Source organism: Onychomys torridus, chromosome 20 (genome assembly GCF_903995425.1).
Source record: "Onychomys torridus chromosome 20, mOncTor1.1, whole genome shotgun sequence".
Classification (NCBI taxonomy): domain Eukaryota; kingdom Metazoa; phylum Chordata; class Mammalia; order Rodentia; family Cricetidae; genus Onychomys; species Onychomys torridus.
In genome coordinates, this window is record NC_050462.1 from 6,783,343 (window position 1) to 6,802,845 (window position 19,503).

The 19,503-nt window shown below is 49.1% G+C and overlaps 1 protein-coding gene across 2 annotated transcripts in view; it reads right to left on the reverse strand.

The window, feature by feature from the left end:
• The window catches only part of Chst11 (carbohydrate sulfotransferase 11), a 214,278-nt gene extending 197,200 nt beyond the window's left edge, over nt 1–17,078 (reverse strand). The window contains exon 1 of one of the 2 annotated variants that reach the window (XM_036169944.1): nt 16,436–17,078. In XM_036169944.1, the coding sequence (XP_036025837.1) occupies nt 16,436–16,538 (103 nt within the window). In that variant the 5' untranslated portion in view covers nt 16,539–17,078. Of the gene's footprint in view, nt 1–16,420 lie in introns of both variants that reach the window. The other variant, XM_036169943.1, reaches the window with a different exon arrangement.
• Nucleotides 17,079–19,503: the final 2,425 nt, after the last annotated feature.

Here is a 19,503-nt window from a genome sequence, read left to right on the forward strand (position 1 = left end):
CTGGCACCAAGCATGCACACTGTGCACATAAACACATGCTAGCAAACCACCCATACACATAAAATAAAAATTTTAAAGACACAGAAAACAGCTTTTTCAGAGCTGTTCAACAAGAAAGCAGGATTAAATTAAAATGCATCCATGTGACAAGATAGTATGATGTTTTTGAGAAAACTGTTTCAGCGCTAAGTGGTAAAAGCAAGACACACCATAATACGTGTGTGTCGCCATCAAACCAGAAGGTGGCCAGATCCTTCTGGGTGACATGGATCAAGAATGGCGTTTTTAGAAGTGAATCCTTTTGCAAGGTTCTGTTTTATATGTCTGAATTGATTTCATCATCAGTAATATTCACACAACACACCCCCAAATGCTTTATTGAGGCACCATCGAGTAGTCAAGAGGGCTGACGGTCAAGAAGGAATCTACCAACGGTGGTGCTGCCAATCTACCAGATAAATTTACACCAAGCCAGTGGGCTCCACTGAGACAGAAGTCTTCTGTGTGTTGTTCCTTGACGTTTGCCTGGCATTCAGGAAGTCCCTGGTGTAGATGTAAAACATTCAATAAAGTCCTGTTAGCAGAAGGACAGGAGTCCAGCTCAGACCTTCCTACCCCATGTTCTCTGACCTCCCTTTTCTTCTCATCACGCTTAGCCGTTACCACAAAGGACCGATGCTCCCAATTACAGGTCCCTAGTCACTCGCTCATGCAAGCTGTCCGCATGCTGGGGCCAGCTCTCATTCGGACTGGTCTTTTAGGCCATAGAAATACTTGCATGCGGGCTGGAGGGGTGGGCTGATGTTAGCCCCTTGGTAGACATGAATGACAAGCATCCGCTTTATGAACAGCTCTCCTAGAAGTGCTGAGGACTGCTAACAGAATGAGATCTGAGCAGGGGAAGAGGAAGCCGTTGAGTGTACGAAAAGTGTTGCTTTTCGCCTCCTATGCTTTCTTATGGAAAAACAAAACATGTCTTTATAACTCCAAAACATAAAAAACAAAAAAACCAAGGATCCACAGTGATGTGATGAGGACTCAGGAGCCTCCCTTCCCCTCCAAGGCTTCTGCTGGCCCTCAGCTATGAACTTTGAGGTCATTTAACGGTGCTGTGTTGAGTCTCCCTGCTAACAACAGTTGGGGAATCCGCCCAGGAGAAAGCAACAGCCAGGCTGTTCCCTGAGGACGCCTACCTACTACCCTCTCTGCTCAACTGCGTCCCCTTCCCGCCGTTTTACAGCGGATCAAACACTCTATGATGTGGACAAACTCCTCATCCATTCCATAGGAAAGCTAAGGAGGAATTGTCACCCTCCCCATGAGTGACAGCATCCCTCTGTGAAGAAAGACCCTCACGAGAATCCTTCCAAAATACAACAGGGGAGGCCTGCATTACCACTGAGTGACGCAGACAGAAAGCATCCCTCTAAAACACAGGCGCTTGCTGTCCCTGGCTGACTTTTTTATGGAGCTGAGGATCAAAGCTGGGAAAACATTCTACCCTGGAGCTACATCCCTGGCCCTTGCAGCTAGTATTTTAAGCCCACAGCTGTCTTTAGGACGGTGCTCACACTCACCCAACAAAAGCTTTTTACTACAAGATTATCTGCTCCGTTTCTGGTTTCAAAAGTGTACTTCCAATTCCAAACAACAAAATTATTCGCAGAGCCCTTCACACAATAGAATCTCAGCTCTTTAAAAAATGTCATTACCTATTTCTTGCATTTGTAAAGTTAACTCCCAGACCCATACTTTCAAATGTAAGCACTCCCTTAATGAGATCTTCCTGTCTCTAAACACGAAATCCCAACAAATCCCTCTTCTGTCTGTCTGTCCACACACATGCCCCCTTCAAAACTTGGTGCCCACCAGCCATGACATTGTACTACCTTTTTTTTTTTTTGAGCTGAGGATCGAACCCAGGGCCTTGTGCTTACTAGGCAAGCGCTCTACCACTGAGCTAAATCCCCAACCCGACATTGTACTACTTTAAAAAATTAAGTCTTTTGAGATCTGGGAAGATGGCTCAGTTGGTTAAGAACTTTCTAAGCAAACCTGAAGACCTGCGTTTGATCTCTAGAGTCCACAAAAAAAGGATGGATGTGGTGTGCTTGTAATCCTGGCACTGGGGAGGCAGAGACCGGTGGACCCCCAGGGCTCATTGCCTAGCCTACTTAGTGAGCTCCAGGTTCGTGAGACCTTCTCTTCAAAATACAGTGGGTGGTACCTGAAGAAAACCCCCAGCTATCCGCTGGCCTCCACATGAGTGTGCACACAAACGTACACACACACATATATGAACACGCATACAGATACACATAGAAAATTATGCCTTGGGGATGCTTCTTTCCATGGTAATGAGGTGACTAAGGAAGACACAGGAAGCACTCCGGGGCAGGAAGATCAGACTCCACCAGCCTCACGGCCTCATGAGAGAGAGGAGGCCTTTGGCCTAATTCTATACCATGCCTACCCAGGGCAGCTGCAACCCGAGCCTAGCTATACTGTGAGCTGGGCACAGTGTGCGGTTCTCCAGGGAGGAGGCACACTCTCTCTCCCTCCTGCCTCTCCACCCGAGGCCCTCTGGGAGTGAACCTGGGGCACCATTAGCAACTGAGAGACTGAAACTTAACCTCGGAGGCCTATAATTTTTGCAAACAGTGGAGTTTTGAATCCAGCCAGTGAAGGCTTTTCAACTCCTTCTTACTTGGTACATTTGTGAATAACCTTCCCTCCCACCAAAAGATAACAGAAACTGTTCCTAAAATGGCCCTACATTCACTTCGAGAAAGTAGGCCTTTAAATTCTGGCTTTGTGCTAAAACAAGAGAGTTTAAATTCAGCTTAAATTTCATCTTCTAGAAAACAAAACCCTAAACCTTCTATAGCTTGCTAGTCTCAAGAATAAAAATTTAAACTTGAGAACACCAAGAGATCATGGGAGCCCCCTGCCCCCCCAGCCCAACTCTCTACCCTCTGGCCTCCAGTCACTCACTTCTCTCTCAGGCTGGCTCTGCACCTGGAAACCACTTCCTCCCCTGGAGACAATGCAAATCAACCGCCCATGCTCTCTCCTTCAGGACTGGTAACCCCAATCATGTCTGTCCCCCAGCCCCCGAAATCAGTTCACCCTGCCTATTTCTGTCCATCCCCATACAAGGGGTCTTATCGGGGCCAGGCTTCGTGCTCAGGCATTATGAAGGAAATGTAAGCCTCTCTGTGATGTGGCCCCTGCCTCTTTGGCCCCTGCCTCTTCTGGAGATGGGCTGAAACAGCCCAGTATGTTAGGGTCCTGTACAAGGCAAGCCTCAGAGTTCACAATGAACCATCTCGTACCTTCCAGGCTGGAGCACTTAGGCACACACCCAATTCTACAGCTTGCATCTCTTACTCAATAAGTCCCCAAGGGCAGAGCTCAAACCCAGGAGAGAACATGTCACTCACAAAGTGTATGTGGGGGGGGGGGGGGCGCAACGAGGAAAGACCCTCCCATCCTTTGCAGCTACTCTAACCTGGTCCGGCGGCCACTACTCACATGAGGTGACTGAGCACTGGAAAGGGGCTACCCTGAACAGGGACGTGCCAAGTATACACTGTAGTTCTGAGGACAGTGACCAAAAAAAAAAAAAAAATCAGAAAAGATTACCTTTTTTTTTTCCTTTTGAAACAGGATATCATGTAGTCCAGGCTAACCTCAAATTCGTTATGTAGCCAAGTGGCTTAGTTAACTCTTCTATTACCATGATCAAGGAAGCATATTAAAAAAAAAAAAAAAAAAGCATTTAATTTGGGGGCTCATGGTTCCAGAGGGTTGGAGTCCATGACCGTCAAGGTGTGGAGCATCAGGCAGGCAAGCATGGTGCTCAAACAGTAGCTGGGAGCTCACATCTGATCCACAAGCAGGAGGCAGAGAGAAAGCTAACTGGGAAACCTTCAAGCCCCCCAGAGACACATCTTCTCCAACAAAACCACACCTCCTAATCCTTTCCAAACAGTTTCACTAACCAAGGACCAAGTATTCAAAAATGAGCTCATGGGGGCCATTGCCATTCCAACTACCACCCAAGAATGATCTTGAACTCCTAATCCTCCCGTCTCCCATTTCTCAACTGCAGGAATTAGGGATGTGCACCACCACACTTCACTACAGCCTAAGCTGCCCGAAGTTCGTAACAAGTGTCCTGCCTTGGCCTCCTGAGTTCTGGGCTCTCAGGTGTGAGCTGCCAAATACAGTGAAGGCTCTGTTCTAGACATGGGGATACTGCAGGAAACATGGCACCAGCCTCCAGGAGCCAGTCCACAGCATTTTAACATGGGCATGCACCCAGAAGAAGGCCACCTGCCGTGTCCCAACCAAGAGCAGGCAGATGAGGTTTCACCTCAGGAATAACATGTGAACTGGATTTTGACCTCACGACACATCTCGGTTGAAGACAGATGGGGGACATCTGAACACAGCTGACAGCTCCAGTCCCCAGAGGGCTGGGTTCACCAGGGATAAAGTGTAGGGTAAGGAGAGAAGGGCTATCACTGAAAGGCCATCCACTTAGCCCACAGCTGAGCTCAAGGCTCTTGTGAAATAATTAGCTCTTGACCTAATTAGCTGAAATGAAGACCAAGAAGATGGGGTCTGGGGATGGGATAAGAAGTATGGCTATGGTGGTGGTCAGTCTTAAGCCCAGATCCTGGAAGAACTTTCCGGTCAGGCAAGTCCCTGAACCACACACAAATCACCCACATCTCCATCTGCATAATGGGATTGTCAGATGCTTACTTAATAAGACTACAGGAGTGACCTAAGGACAGAGTCAACACCCCAGATGTCACACTTAGTAAATCACCATTTTTCCTAGTGTTTTTCAACATCAGAAAAAAATACTGTGTGTGCATGCAAAATCCAGAGGTTGATACCAGGTGTCTTTACCAGTATTTTCCAACTTAGTTAATGTTCCACTTTATTATTATAGTGTGCCCATTTTTATTATTGTGGGTGTGCCATAGCACAGGTTTGGGGGTCAGAGCACAATTTTGTGGAACTGGTTCATGGGTCCTGGGGACTGAACCGGAGTCTTGTGCAGCAAGCCCCCTGACCTAGCTAGCCATCTCACCTGTCCTCCACCGTATTTGTTAAGACCAAAGCTGGAGCTCACCAATTCAGTTTGCCTTGCTGGCCAATGAGCTCCAGGAATTCTCCTGCCTCCGACTTCCTAATGCACTGGGATTACAGACCTGCCACACCACACCTGCCTTCTTAGGTGGGTGCTGGAGATCCAGATTCGGGTCCTCGCGCTTGGGCAGCAAGCCCTTCCTCACCGAGCATCTCCCCATCCACCACAACTACTGCTCTTCTGAACCAGACTGTTCTTTGTTGCGGGGACCACAACCATGGGTGTTTAGCAGCCAACAATCCCTCTGTACTAGAGACGATCCAAATCCCCCTGGGTACTTCTCCTGGAGAGAGAAGAGATGGCAAAATAGGCCCCAGGTAAACAACAATATTCTAAATGCATATTGAGAAGGATCTGGGGTAGCAAACTGGGCCTCATGCCTGAGAGGACAGAGATCTTCTCTGGCCTGGAAGAAAATGTGAGTGAGTGCTGACCAACTCCCCATGGTGTGCGTGAGACAAACGTGCCCTTGCCGTCCGGGTGCAGAACATAGGGTCTAGCTCAAATCACTGTTAAGGAATCTTTTAACCAACTTCAGATCCTTGATCTGGTGGCAGTGGCAGCGTGGACCCCAGCCTCGGCCATAATTGCCATTCACAGAGCAAGCACCATGGCCCCGAAATAAACGAAGAGGTGAAAGGTCTTGAAGTCCTCCTAAGTGCACAGCAGCACCAGGTGGAGCCAAGAGCCAGCTCTGTCCTTACCACAAGCCACAAGGACCCACTTGACAGCCCCAGCACAAGGACAGCCATGACACATACGGCTGTTTTCACCGGCCTCGGAGACCAACTTTAGAACCACGGCCCCACACAGGTTATTTCTCAAGTGTCATTTTTTTTTTCATAGCTGATGGCAACCTGCACAGTAGTTAGGTGCATAATTGGTTGCGGGGAGAGCTTTTTGTGCATTTGACATGAAACCACAAAGTTGACTTTTTTTTTTTTTTCTACAAGATATACATGCTTTTGCAAAACGCTCCATAGGGACAAAGCTAAGTCTAGGCACTGGCAGGGAGGTGAGCCAGTCAGCATCCAGAAGGAGCTTCCTCAGAGTCTAGACATCCGCAGCTCCCAGAGAATCTTACAGTGCGTGTGCGCTCTAGGTGAGAACTGACTCAGGTTCCAGGATGAAATGTCAGCACTACCGTAGACACGAAAACGGAAAACAGGAGGAACATTCTACAATTATCAATGTATCGTTTATAATAAATGTATCATTTATAACAACCATCTTAACATGCTTTCCCATGTAATCCCCACCACACCACCCAGAGGACAAACAGATGAGGTGGCCGTATCTCAGTGGGTCAACTTCATTCAGTCATACATGTCATTGGATACCACACCCTACAACTGGCTGCCACATGCCCAAATCATGGGGACGGCAGGTACCAAGCCAGAGGCTGTTTATGCATAACCATTTAGCGGGATCATGGCAGAAAGGTCCTCACCCCTAAGTTCCAGTCATTCTTTACAGTCCTGGGAGTAGGCAGAGGGAGGAACACACCTTCCTTTGCAGTGAGGAACCCCAGGGAGCTGTTCAGAGCAAAAGACATGAGGCCACCTTTAACTCTATCAGTGTCTATACTTGAGGAAGTGAGATTCTGTAAGCCTGCCTTCGCTCCCGGAAAGCTGAGAAAATAATAGTGTGTGCCTCCAGAGTCCTGTGAGGATTAATATCTAGGAAACGCCTGGGCCAAGCTGGCCTCTGTGAATAAATATCTTCACTATTTCATCGGCTCATCAGTTCCATAAAGTCGTCTCCTTCAATCTCTAAGCCACCTTATCTGAGAGGCCCGCCCTCCCGATTTCATACTGCCAGGCACCCCCAAGGGCTGCCGTCTCATAGCCCCTTCCTTATTTCACTGTTTCCTCCATAATATCAGTCACCGGCACACATACCCAGGAAACACACATCTGTTGTGCTCCCTTGTCTAGACTCGTCATCCACGAGGAACACGGCTGTTTTTCTGTTCTGTCTCCAGCACACAGGACTGAGGCTAACTCTTAATAGTCATTCAGCAAAATACCTTGAGAAATATGGAATGGGTGCTGTGGATAGCCAAGCCCACATGCTGCTCTCTGGGTTCCAAATTCTGTACATGTGCACTATGGGGAGTGTCCACACTCAGGGAGCTAAAGCTGAGGCATGTGGCCAGTGAGAACTGGGATCCATCTCCTGGGGTTCCTTGAAATGAACAGCTTTGAACTGAAATCCAACCATTGGTCCTTTACACCTGAGGCATCTTTGTGGGGGCGCGCGCGCGCGCACGCGCACACACACACACACACACACACACACACACACACACTCCAAAGCTCTTCCATTAACTATTCAAGAGAGTAGGGAAGGACCCTATGCTGACAGGACCTGTTTCTCTGAGACACCGGAACCAGTGATGTTGGGTTGGAACGGCAGCCCTTGCCACATGCTTAGTTAAGGTCAAACTGACCCCCCCACAATGCTGGGGTCACATTAGACTGTTACCCAAGGGGCAGGCACTTCTGATAATTACTGATATACTAAAGACAAGTCCAGGTGACACTGAACCCCAAAAGGATCTGGGAAGGGACTACTCGACCTTCCATTTATAAAAATGAAGCTGAGGCTAAGGAGATAGCTCAGTAGGTCAAGTGCCTCTTGTGCAAGCACAAGGACCTGAGTTCAGATCTCCGGCACCCACATAAAAAGACAGGCACAAAGAGCACATGTCTGTAACCCCAGTACTAAGGGGCAGAGCCGGGGGTCCTTAGACTTTATCAATGAGCTCCAAGTTCAGGAAGAGTGCCTATCTCAAAGGACAGTCAGTGAGCTAGCAAGTAAAACACCAGACACCAACCTCTGGCTGCCACAAGCACTCTCGTGCATGAGCGTACACATGCACATGCACATGCACACACCATCACCACCACCACCACCACCACCACCACCACCACCACCACCACCAGGAAAATGAAAATGCAGCCTGGCCTGATCATGGATGCATATAATATCAGCACTTGAGGAAAAGCAGGAAGATCAGAAGTTCAAGATCAGGGTGGTCTACAAAGGTGTCTCAGAAACAAAAGGAACCTGGTGTAAGGAACACAAATTATCAGAAACAGACACTCCCAACCCCCTTCTAACCTACCACCTGAGGTTACACACAATTTGTGACATTTTGGACAAGTATTTTAAGGTCTGGACAGACAGGCAACCAGAAATTAGGAACCACAGTGGCCACCTTAGGAAGTCCCCTGCTCTGGGCATATTTCACTAACTGGACACACACAAGAGAAACTCAAGCAGGTTTGCAGATGCCGTGGTCAGTTTGAACAAACCTACCATCACAGAGAGAAGGCAGGCTGAAGGTCACAGCACAACCCAGGGTCCCAAGAGAATGGCATCCTTTCTGGGGACCTCCAGGCCTACATGGGCCACATTACAGTATAAAAAAAAGAACCACAGAATCATAGTTGGAAGAGTCAATCAATGGAATTATCCAGAACGCAATGAAAAAGTGAGTATGTAGCCACCATGACCCTCTCCTAGATATTCATATGATGAATAATGTGGGTAAATTATTTATAAACAGAACTTATCGGGAATGGCTGCTCAGATCTGTAAGTTCTGTGGCTATGTGTTCCTCATTCATTCTGCCATTCTAGAATGTTCCACACCACACCAGAATCTGTTTGGTCCTGACTGATCCAACCTGGCTGGTCCCTCATGGTCTGAGGGGTGTGGCTGGCCAGAAAGGGTTGGAAGAGAAGGCTTTGGGACTCAGCTATCTACTCTCTAAATGTCTCCTAAGAATGCCTGTGACAAGTCAAAAGAGGAACCATAACAAGTCAAGTCCTAACTGCGGTACATTTCTGAAGGGGCTGGAGGAATGGCCCAGGGCAGGGCTTGTGGACATACTCCTCCCAGGAAATTTGTATCTATTGAAGTTCAAGTTCAAGCTCCACATTAAATAACTTAGTCCCCTTTCCTTCCCATTCTGACTCTTTAACCAATGCCACCACTAATAATAATAATTTCAAAAAGCGCCAGGGCTAGGGAGAGTCAGTGAGGTGCTCACCTTGCCAACATGACAACCTGAGTTCAATCCTTACATTGACCTTAGAGCCCACATTAAAAACTAAAACAACAAGACTGGTGGTGGTATGTCTGAAACCCCAGTCCTGGAGAGCGGAGGCAGGTTCAGTGGCCAGCCAGCCTACGTAGAAAGTTCAAGGCCAGAGAAGGACCCTACTCCCTCCCCCCAAATAAAAAATGGGCTTTGCCAGAGGGAAGACAATGACTCCAGAGGTTCATCTCTGATGCACATATGCGCTCACACACATATGAACTTGCACACGTGTACCTGTACACGTGAACACACAGAGAGACAGACACAAGCATCAAGTCAGGGTCTCTGTACACAGGGTAAGAAAACACAGAAGGCTGGGCAGGCTTGAAGAAGCCAGTAGTCAAACTAACCCTGCACTTCCGCACCCCAGCCAGAGCTGGGACCTTCCAGAAGTGCCTTTGCTCATCCCCTGACTGAGGCCACAGAGCATGCTGTGGTTTACAGACAGTCCCTTCAGGATTTATAAAGGCCTCGGAGGGTAGAAGCTATGGAGATGCACTGCTATTTAATGTCCTCCTAACAAGGAAAAGGGCTGCTCATGAAAGGCAGCACAATGGTAAGATGCCCTACTGCAACCCAGTCAAATGCCATCTGTACTAAAATGTCTAAAAAACCAAGTGTCATAAAGCATAGCTATTCATGGGGCAGGGATGGGGGTACCCTGCCTCAGGCCCAGGTCTTCCACTCCCAAATCACCGGTTCATTCAGCCTGTTTTTACCAGGTGCCAACACAAGCCCACAAGCTATGTGTGGGTGGGTTTTTTTTTTCTACAGATTGTACCTTAAATGTTACTTCTTCAAAAACTGAAGCGCAAGCGCAAGCGTGTGTGTGTGTGTGTGTGTGTGTGTGTGTGTGTGTGTGTGTGTGTATGTGTGTGTGTGTAGGGGGGTTGACATGATGAGCACTCCCATGGAGGGCACTGATGCTGTCTCAAGATAAACCAAGAATGTCAGCAAGAGGCCTTACGGTCAACTCTGCTTCGCGTTGGCCACTCTGCCTTCCCCAGGTTCCAGCTCGAAACCCCTCCGCGCTTCCCTCCCTCCCACAGTCAAGGCCAAGCCCTGCACACCCCATCATCTTCAGCTGCTTCCCTCCCCCTGCGCTGGGCACCCTGGGCACCCCTGCCTGACATGTTCCCACTGGGAACAAGACGCAGCCGTGATCTGCTCTCAACGGAACACGGTGTGGGCTGTAGACATAGCTGGGACCTTCGCTTCCGCAGCTCTGTTGTCTGATGTCACTGCACCAACGGCATTCCCTGATTACCTTTCTATCAAACTGCAGCTCTTGCCTTCCGCATCCCTCAACTGTCTTCCAAGCTCTGTTCCTCTTCTTTCCCTCTGACAAACTGCACACAGTATTTACATCTCCACTGGCTTGGTGTCTGGCCCACCACAGGTTCTGTGTGGGCTTGTATGTGTGCAGTGGAATCCCGAACATAGAACAATTGTGAGTGTCACTGTATCACATCTGACCCCAAAAGTATAAATTGTAAATTCCAGGAGATTCTAATTGATAGATCAGAGGGGTCACAAGATCTAAGAAAAGACAAAAATAAGTAAGTCAGCAGAGGGACTTCTATTATCTTCTCCAAATCTACCTTCAGAAGAGGCTTGCTGGCCAAGACTTTCCGGACAGCATGTGTCCCCTGACCCCCAGAGTAAGATAAGAGGAGGTCTGTCTCTCCACGAGTTTAAGAAGGGGAAGGGTGGTACCAGCACTGGGAGCCTTTGATTTCCTGTTTTTAAATAAGTGGGTTGCCTGAGCCCATCATAAGCAAAATGATTTTCAGCCAGACAAATACAAACATACTTGCCGCCGCCAGTGGAGGGTGGGTGCCCTCTCCCATCACCCCTACCCTCAGAAAGTCCCTGGCCAGCCTTTCTGTGGTGCTCAGTCACCTCTTATTCCAGAGGGCAAGAAAGTGAAGACAGTCGCTGGACTCCACAAAGCTCTCACCAGGGAAGGAAATCCTGAGAAGGTACAGACACTAACTTCGGAGGGGAAGATCCCAGACTCAGAGTGTCTCATCCACCAGTTACTCAACACTGTTTCCAGCTTCCTAACGGCCCCAGTGTTGAGTCCACCCTGGCACCTTTTCAAAAGACGTTTCAGTAGGTAAGAGAAAAGCAGCCCTAAGTGTTAGAATGATCCCAAACTTATTCCATACATAAGCAAAACGGTTCCCTGATGTAAAATTAGCCATGTGTAACAACATAGAGATACTGAACCAATGCTTTGCATGGGCTCAGGGAAGGGCAGACACACACAGAGTTCTGTAAACTTTAAAGGCTGTGGTTAAACTCTTGTGTCAAGTTTTAATAATGACTCACCAGAGTGAAATATTTGTATAAAATGGCTTTTACTGAAACAAAATGCATTATGGGATCTCAACTATATTACATATAAATATAAATATATATATATATATATACATATATATATGTATATATATATAAGTATATATATGATACATTTCCCTTATCTAAAATGATTGGGACCAGGAGCTTTTTGGATCTTGGACAGGTTTTGAATTCTGGGAGCTCCACACATGTATAATGAGGTCTCTTGGGGACTGGACCCAAGGCTAAGCATGAAACTCATTTGTGTACCACCATCCCCTTAAATGCAGCCTGACCCCATAGATCTTTATTCACCTGTGTTTTGACTATGACCTATCATGTGAAGCCGGCTGTGGAATTCACCACTTATGTTACCATGGCGGCTCTCAAAAATCTTTCCAATGCTAGAGCCTCTTGGGTGTCATAGTCTCCAGTAAGGGACATTCAACCCATGTATACATTCTACACTGTGGAGGGGAAAAAATTCAGTGGCTTCTGAGTGGCGAATAGTGGGGAATTGTTTCTCTTCCCTAGATCTCAAATGTACAGATAAAATTAGAGATTAAAATCATGCTTCCAGGTGCATTCTGTGTTCAGCCTGATCAAATAACGACTTTAAATAAAAGCTGTAATCTTTCCATACACCCAGCCCAGTCAAAGAATTCCCAGTGACGGTGGGAGTGAACAGACTGCAGGAGAAGAGAAGAATGGCAAGAGGCTTCCTTGGCAGGCTTCTCCAGGAACAGCAGCTTTTAAACCAAAACCACAATCCTAGTGAGAACCACAAAAGGAAGGTGGGAGACTCACTCCCTCCCGACACAGTGCAGCCTGCGGCCTCCAGCTTTGCAAGGCATGACACAGCTCCATCAAAGGACCCATCAAAGGTCCTGCTGTCTTAGGCAAGTATGTGAGACATTTTAAAGAGAGAGGATGAACTTCCCCTGCTGCATTCATGGAGGGACTCACAGGGGTGAAGAAACCACAGGTTCGTGATTCCGGCCCCCAACTCTGTCATTCACACCTATGGAGGTGAACATTGTGAGCATGGATTGAAGTCAGTTAGCTGAAGGAGGCCACCCTTCTCCCACATCCAGGACACAGAGAAGTATCTGCTGTCCTTGGGGGCAGTGCAGCCCGTGGTGAAGGCTCTGATCTTAATAGGTTTAAACTGGGGCCAGTCACCAGAGAACTGGGAGTCTGGAAATGCATGACATGCCCCTGCAGCAGAGCTGGAGGTTGAAGGCAGGCGCTCTTGACAAGCCCTGAAGCCACTAGCTTCCTGGAGCTGGAGATGAGGGTCTACTTCATACATTCAACTAGCAAATAGTTTGTGGAAAGCCTGCTATGTGTCCGGCCCTGTATAAAATGCCTGAACTAGTAGGAAACCTAAAACCCTGTCCCTGACCTCCCCCACCCCCTGAAAAAAAAAAAAAAAAAGCACTTCATAGAGACTATTAACTCAGAAGGTCAAGGATTTCTAAAGAAAACTGCCTAACTGTCAGGGGCCCACTCCTAAATCTTCAGCTGCGTAACCAATGGCCAATTATCTGAAGGCCAATTACTCAAGTTCACAATTACCCAATCTTATGAACGAGAAAAATACAAAAGACGGGCTTCCAACTGGAACGGGAGAGGCATTTGCCAGCCTGAGAGCTGGGCAGTGTTTTGGCTTTTCGTTCTTGTTTTTTTTCCCCCTCCTCACACCCTCCAACCAGCAAGAAAACTTAAGATTTCATTTCTTTCACATACTGCTTTTCTGTCTCACAGACAGGTATCTAGAGAACTCCTTCTAGAGAGCTTCAGATCCAGGGGACACACAGTCTGGGCTGTGTTGTGGTCCTTCTGCCTCTGCCAGGCTGATCCTGAGAGACTTCCCGGGCTGTACCATGAGACTTCCAAGACTCAAAGGCCACATCACTTTCAAATTCAAAGCAGCAAGGGCAGGAAAGCTGGCTCTCCAGCTAAGAGCCCACGCTGCTCTTACAGAGGACCAAGGTTTGGTTCCCAGCACCCACATCAGGTGCTCACAACCACCTGTAACTCCAGCTCTAGGGGATTCAAACCCCCTTCTGGACTCAGCAGGCACCTGCACACATAACACACACACACACACACACACACACACACACACACACTGTTCTTCCACAGAACCCTGGTTCAATTCCCAGTACCCATATGGAGTGGCTCAAAACCACCTGTAACTCCAGTTCCAGGAAATCTAATACCCTCTTCAGACCTCCATGGGCACTGCACACACACACACACACACACACACACACACACACACACACATACACAGCAGGGAGGAAGTAATTAAAAATAAAATAAATCTCTTCAAATCTTTTTTTAAAAATTCAAAGTAGAAAAAAAATGATTTGGCCTCAATTATCAACAGTAGATGTTAACTAAATGAAAGACTAAATAAAAATATAATACTATCTCCAAAGCATATTTTATGCCCCCATATAGTATTAATGACAGGGGCTCTGTGACACTATGTATAATTTTGAGTAAGAACTTTCAATTAGACATCTGCAAGTTCATATCCAATTCAACGTTCTGAAAGTAGCATCTACCCTGCACTAAAAGGCGGGCCAGGAAAAGCAGGCTCCTCATGATACGAGTTATAAACAAATGCCATTTCGGGGAGAGGAAGGGGGCCCCCGAAAGGGACCGCAAGAGCAAGATCAAAGAGCAGTGTTCAGTCCAGCACAAGCTTAGACATGGCTGTGGTTCCGGAAAGTTACACTGCAAAAACCCTAAAGCCACTTCCAAGTCAATTAATAAATTAATAAATCCTGATGAGAGCTGGAAGTGTAAGGCACCAGTTACAGGTTACAAGTTTCTTCCCCAGTGTCTCAGCTAAGGACTATTTCCTACTTCGCCCACAGGATCCAGGCACATGGGATTTTGATGACAATTCACAGGCATAGGGAGGTTCAGGTACATTCCTGCTGTACACTCCTAAGCATTTCGGCTGAGAATTACCGGGCATGCAGCATCCCAGCAAAACTTGAATAGGCCTGAACAGAGCTCTGAAGTCTAGACCAAATCATTGGGCCCTTTGTTTAAACAGCAGGAGCCTCATTATATCTGCATACCAACCTGTCTTGTAGCCCTCTGGGGAGAGAATCTGGCTTGGTCCCGGGTGGCCCCAAGAGCTTGGCACTCTTGAGATGCCCGTCTGTCTGGTCCCACCCTCTTGCAACCCAGAATGCCAGCGAAGTCCATTTTTAAATTCCCTCAGAAGTTCCACAACCACAGGTTTGAGTGAGGAGACAAACACCGCTTTAGTTCGCTGACATGAAACTAAAAATACATGCGGCAAACAAAAGCCATCTTTTACCAGGACTGGCTGGGGTGTCCTGGGGTTCCACATGGTATAGCACAAGACCATATTCTTGGCAGCCAGGCGCCCTAACAACTGTTCCACAAGGAAGAGGGGCCAGTCTGTCCCTGCGCTGTCAAGGAATCCCACAGCCGGCAGCCCTGCTTGGCTGATGCAAAGAACAGCTTGATGGCTCTGCCATTCACCAAGAGGCAGGCTGGATGAATTCGGGGCTGCATCTACTGAAAATGTTAGATACACACTTCAAGAAGGCGGGAGGCAAAACCAACCTCATTTCCCTGGAAGGAAATGTGTTTCCCTCTCCCTCCTCCCTGAAATTAGAAAAGTAAATGATTACTGTGGCAACTCAGGGGCGTCAAAAATGGACCTGGATGCTAACGCGGCCCAGCACAGGTCTGTGGATCCGGGATAAGTGGGGGATAAAAGGGGTTCCTGACACCAAGACTGGGTGGCAACACAGAACCTTCTCAGAAAGTCCTACCTGTTGGGCTTCTAAGCTGTGCAGCACAGCCAGGCCCTGCACCCCCTCTCTAGTCCAAAACTTTCCTTCTGGAACCCCCCCCCCCCCAAAGAAGGGAGCCTGGGCTCTCCCTATTCTGATAGCAGACGTGGAATTTAGCCCAAGCCAGCGAGGATGTGAGGAAGGATTCATTCTTGAGCTGGGGAATCTCCAAAATGCTCAGAACCCGAGAGAGGGGATGAGCCTAGAAACTGCACAAAGTAGGTCCAAAAGCTGTGGTGGTCAAACTGTGACCCAAAAAGCTCTGGAGTCCCTAGCTCGGGGCCCCCGGGGTGGGGTGGGCCAGGCCCTGGAGCACTAGTTGCAAGGTCACTGCGGAGCTAGACCCTGGGGCGTTTCGCAAAAGATAACACCGGGTGGAGGGAAGCGCCGGGAACCCACCCACCCTCTGCCCACACCTGCTCTGCACAGCCGAGCCTGGAACACGTGGTATCTCAGCTTAGGGCTTCTCAGGCTGCTGCAGGGACCCATTACCTCGCCCGGGCGTGCACCACTCGCCCCGGGGTCCCCAACCAGGAAGAGGCAGCGCTCCCTGGCGCAGAACAGCCGGCCCGGCGCCCGTTTCATCCCAACCTTCAACAGCAACCTGGCCCGAGTTTTGTTGTCCCCCCACCAAGGCTCGACCCCGGCAGCTTCCAACAACCCCTACCTTTCCCTGCCACCTAGCCAACAGATAAGACACAAAGAGGAAAAAGAAAGGAAAGACAGGGGCCACACACGCTGTCTCTTCCTACGGTCTCAACCTACTGCCTGGAGCTGGGAGAGGAAGAGGAAGCGCACCTTCCCTCTTCCTACCCCAACTCTGTGACCCGCGGATCCCGGGAGCAAGGAGCCCCGAAGAGGCCGAAGGAAAGAGGTGAGGTTGGAAGAAGCAGAAAGCAGAGAGAGAGAAGAAAATATCCAACAAAACCACGCTAACGCGCCCCCTACCTGGGTGCAACATACTTTGGAAATAGAAGATGACCAAGATAAAGGATCCCAAGCAAGTGGCCAGCACCATCCGGCAAATTCTGTTCATCCTCATCACTTCCAGCAGCGCCGGCTTCATGGCTTTGTCCGGGCCGCGGGGACCCGGCTGTCCGGGAGACGCGTCCGGAGCGCAGAAGCGGGGACCCCGGCGCGGAGAACCAGCGCCCGGGAGGCTCAGAACGGAGCTGGCCGAGCTCCGGAGCTGGATCCCTCTAGCTTCACCGAGGTTCTCCGAGCCCTAGCCCGGGTCTCGAGGGTGCAAGGCGCGGGAGTTGGTGTGCAAGTGTGGAGATGCGTGGCCCCGGCCGCGCGCTCCTGCCGGTCCGCCTAGCCTCTGCTCGTTGCTCCGCCGCCTCCTCTGCTGGCGCCTGCGGCCGCCGCTGCCTCCTCGCGGGCCGGGCGACCGGGATGCCAGAAGGAAGGTGCCACCGCCGCCGTGCACTGGCCTCTGTGACTGTCCAGGCCCCCCTCCCTCCCTCCCTCGCCAAAAGCTACTTCATTGCGCTCCAGTGATCTATATATTCCAGGGTTGGGTTTTACCAAACGCAACTCGCAGCCCCCGGCGAGGGGAGGGCGCCGGCGAGCTGGGAGGGCGGGGCCGCGCCGGGGCGGAGCGTCGCCTCCCCCGCCCCTACCCGAGACGTGGTCGCGTCCAGCTGTTTCCCCGGGAGTCCGGAGAGCGCAGCGCGCTCCCGCAGGGTCCCAAAAGCCCTCAGTCCCTGGGCGGAGCTGGGCCGCTGTGTCGAGGTTGTGTGAACGTTTCCATGACAAAACCCGGAGGGGAAAAAATACGAATAAGATCGCCACCTAGTCCTGCCACCCATTCTCCGGTGGGGAAAGAAGAGTGTCGAGAAGCGGATTGGGTGTCGTTGGCGAATGGGGACTCTGTGGCACGCGACCGTTTAAAATCCCTGGGCGATTTAGTAGGAGAAGTTGCTCCAAGCTCTCCTGAGAAGAGTGCCCTTTTCACGATGATCGAAACTAGGCCTTTTCTTTTTTTCTTTTCCTTCCCCCCCCCCCCCCCCCCCCGCAAAGGACAGCTCATCTTGAGGGCTGCTTTTGCAAAGAGGTTGAGGTTAAAGAGAACGGACCTAAAGTCAAGGTTAGGGAAACTGCGGGGCATTCCGGGATTTGGCGACAGCAGCGCCTTTCGAACACGCGCCGTCACCCGCACCCCTCGAGGCAAAAGGGGTTTGTGGATTTTAGAACTGGTTCACCAAAGGGTAGAGCTTCCTGTTAATATGTCCGAAGTGCATGAGAATCAGTCGGGCGGGTGTGAAAAGACGCCCCTAAAAGTCCAACAAAGTGTTAGGGGCAAATAAAAACAAGCGAGCTTAGCCTAGGCAGGTAGAGAGAAAGATGGCGCTGCTTTCCTGCATTGTGTACGTAATGTTTTTAAAATGTTTAATGTTCAGCTCCATGCAGTTTTCTGGCTGTGGGTCAATGGAATGCACACAGGTCAATGGTAAGACACTTTTATGCCAGGAAAACAATGTTATTGTAAAGCCTGACTTTTGTGGCATATCACTAAATGAATTTACAGTACTAACTCGGTTCATAATAAAATACGACACTGTACCTTCCAGTGCATCTCTTCACAGAGGCATTGATAAATTCTTGTTGAATCTGAACGTAATAGGCCTTATCCTCCCTTCAAATTTGACAGACAACTTGCTTTCTGATACAAGCATCCAGAAACGCCTAGGCAGACTCCATTCCCTTTCTCCTGAAGTTTTCCCCCAAGTAGAGAAAGTCAGCAACCTCCCTGTGAGGACAAAAGACAGTCACAGCAAGATATTTATGCAGCCAGTTAGCTCTGTATTCATTTGTCTTGTTTATGAACAAGTTGCTTGCTGAAGGTGGCCTCGTAAGCATGCTCCCATACCAGCCACTCTCCAGGGAGTCCCCCCATATGATCTGAGGAATAGGCACTGTACCCCTCTCTACAAAGTGGGGTGGGAGGAGAGTGGGCTCCTTGCAGGGGCATGTCCAGGAGAGTGCCTGCAGGGGGACTGAAGCCAGGGTCTTCTTTAACACCTGTTGTTTGTTTGTTTGTTTGTTTGTTTGTTTTTACAAAGTCCAGTAAAGAAAGGATTTGCATGCATTTAATTCCACTGTCCTTCTTCCTGGGGCAGAAAAACCCCACTGTCAAGCCTGGACATTCACTATAAGCCAGTTTGGGAAGTCACATGTCAAAGGTAGAAGTGCAAAATGATTCCTTTGGGGTTTGGGAAGCTTGAGTTGAATCATTGCAGGAACAGGATGGTGAGCCTCGCCAGGCAACTGAGCTTGCATCCTCAAAATCTGGGGTTGGCCCCACGTACAGGATGGGAATAGGCTCTGACCGGTCCCTGCCACCTCTCCCAGGAAGTGTCCTCTAACTTCTCACTGGAATTCTCTCTTCCCTCCTCTGCCCTGTGAGCTGTAGATCCAACCCCATCTCCAGCTACAGTAGACAGAGCTGTCTTCTGAAGGACCAAATTGTCTTCCTCTCCCTCCACCCGACTCTGGTGTCTAGTACAATGACTGGAACATGGTGCACAGAAACCACAGATGGAGAGGTATTGTTCTCTTGGAGTATTAAGGTAGAGCCCTCTCAAGTGTGTGGTGGTGGCCAATGGCAATGGTCTGTAACCCTGTTGTCCTATCCCCATGTCAAGCCGTAAGTTCACCAACTACAAATAAGGTCACCACTTTGTTTCTGTCCCTAGCCACACGGAACCTTATTGCCCCTTTTCTTGCACTATCTTATAGATATTGACAAGACAGAGGACAGTCAACTGATAAGATGTGGAGAAAGAAAAAGATTGTATCTTTTCAATGCCGATCCAAAGTAGGAAGACTTGCCTCTAAAGTCCGGCTTTGGGAGCTGGGATGTGGCTCAGTGGTAGAGCACATGCCTACCACGCATGAGGTCCTGGGTTCAAGCTCAGCAAAAGAAAGCATTGGCTTCATGTTCCCAGTATACCTGCTAAGACAGGCATAGTTGTATGGGCAATGATGGAGAATCCTTGCTTTCAGTGGCTTAAAGCAGATGAGCTACA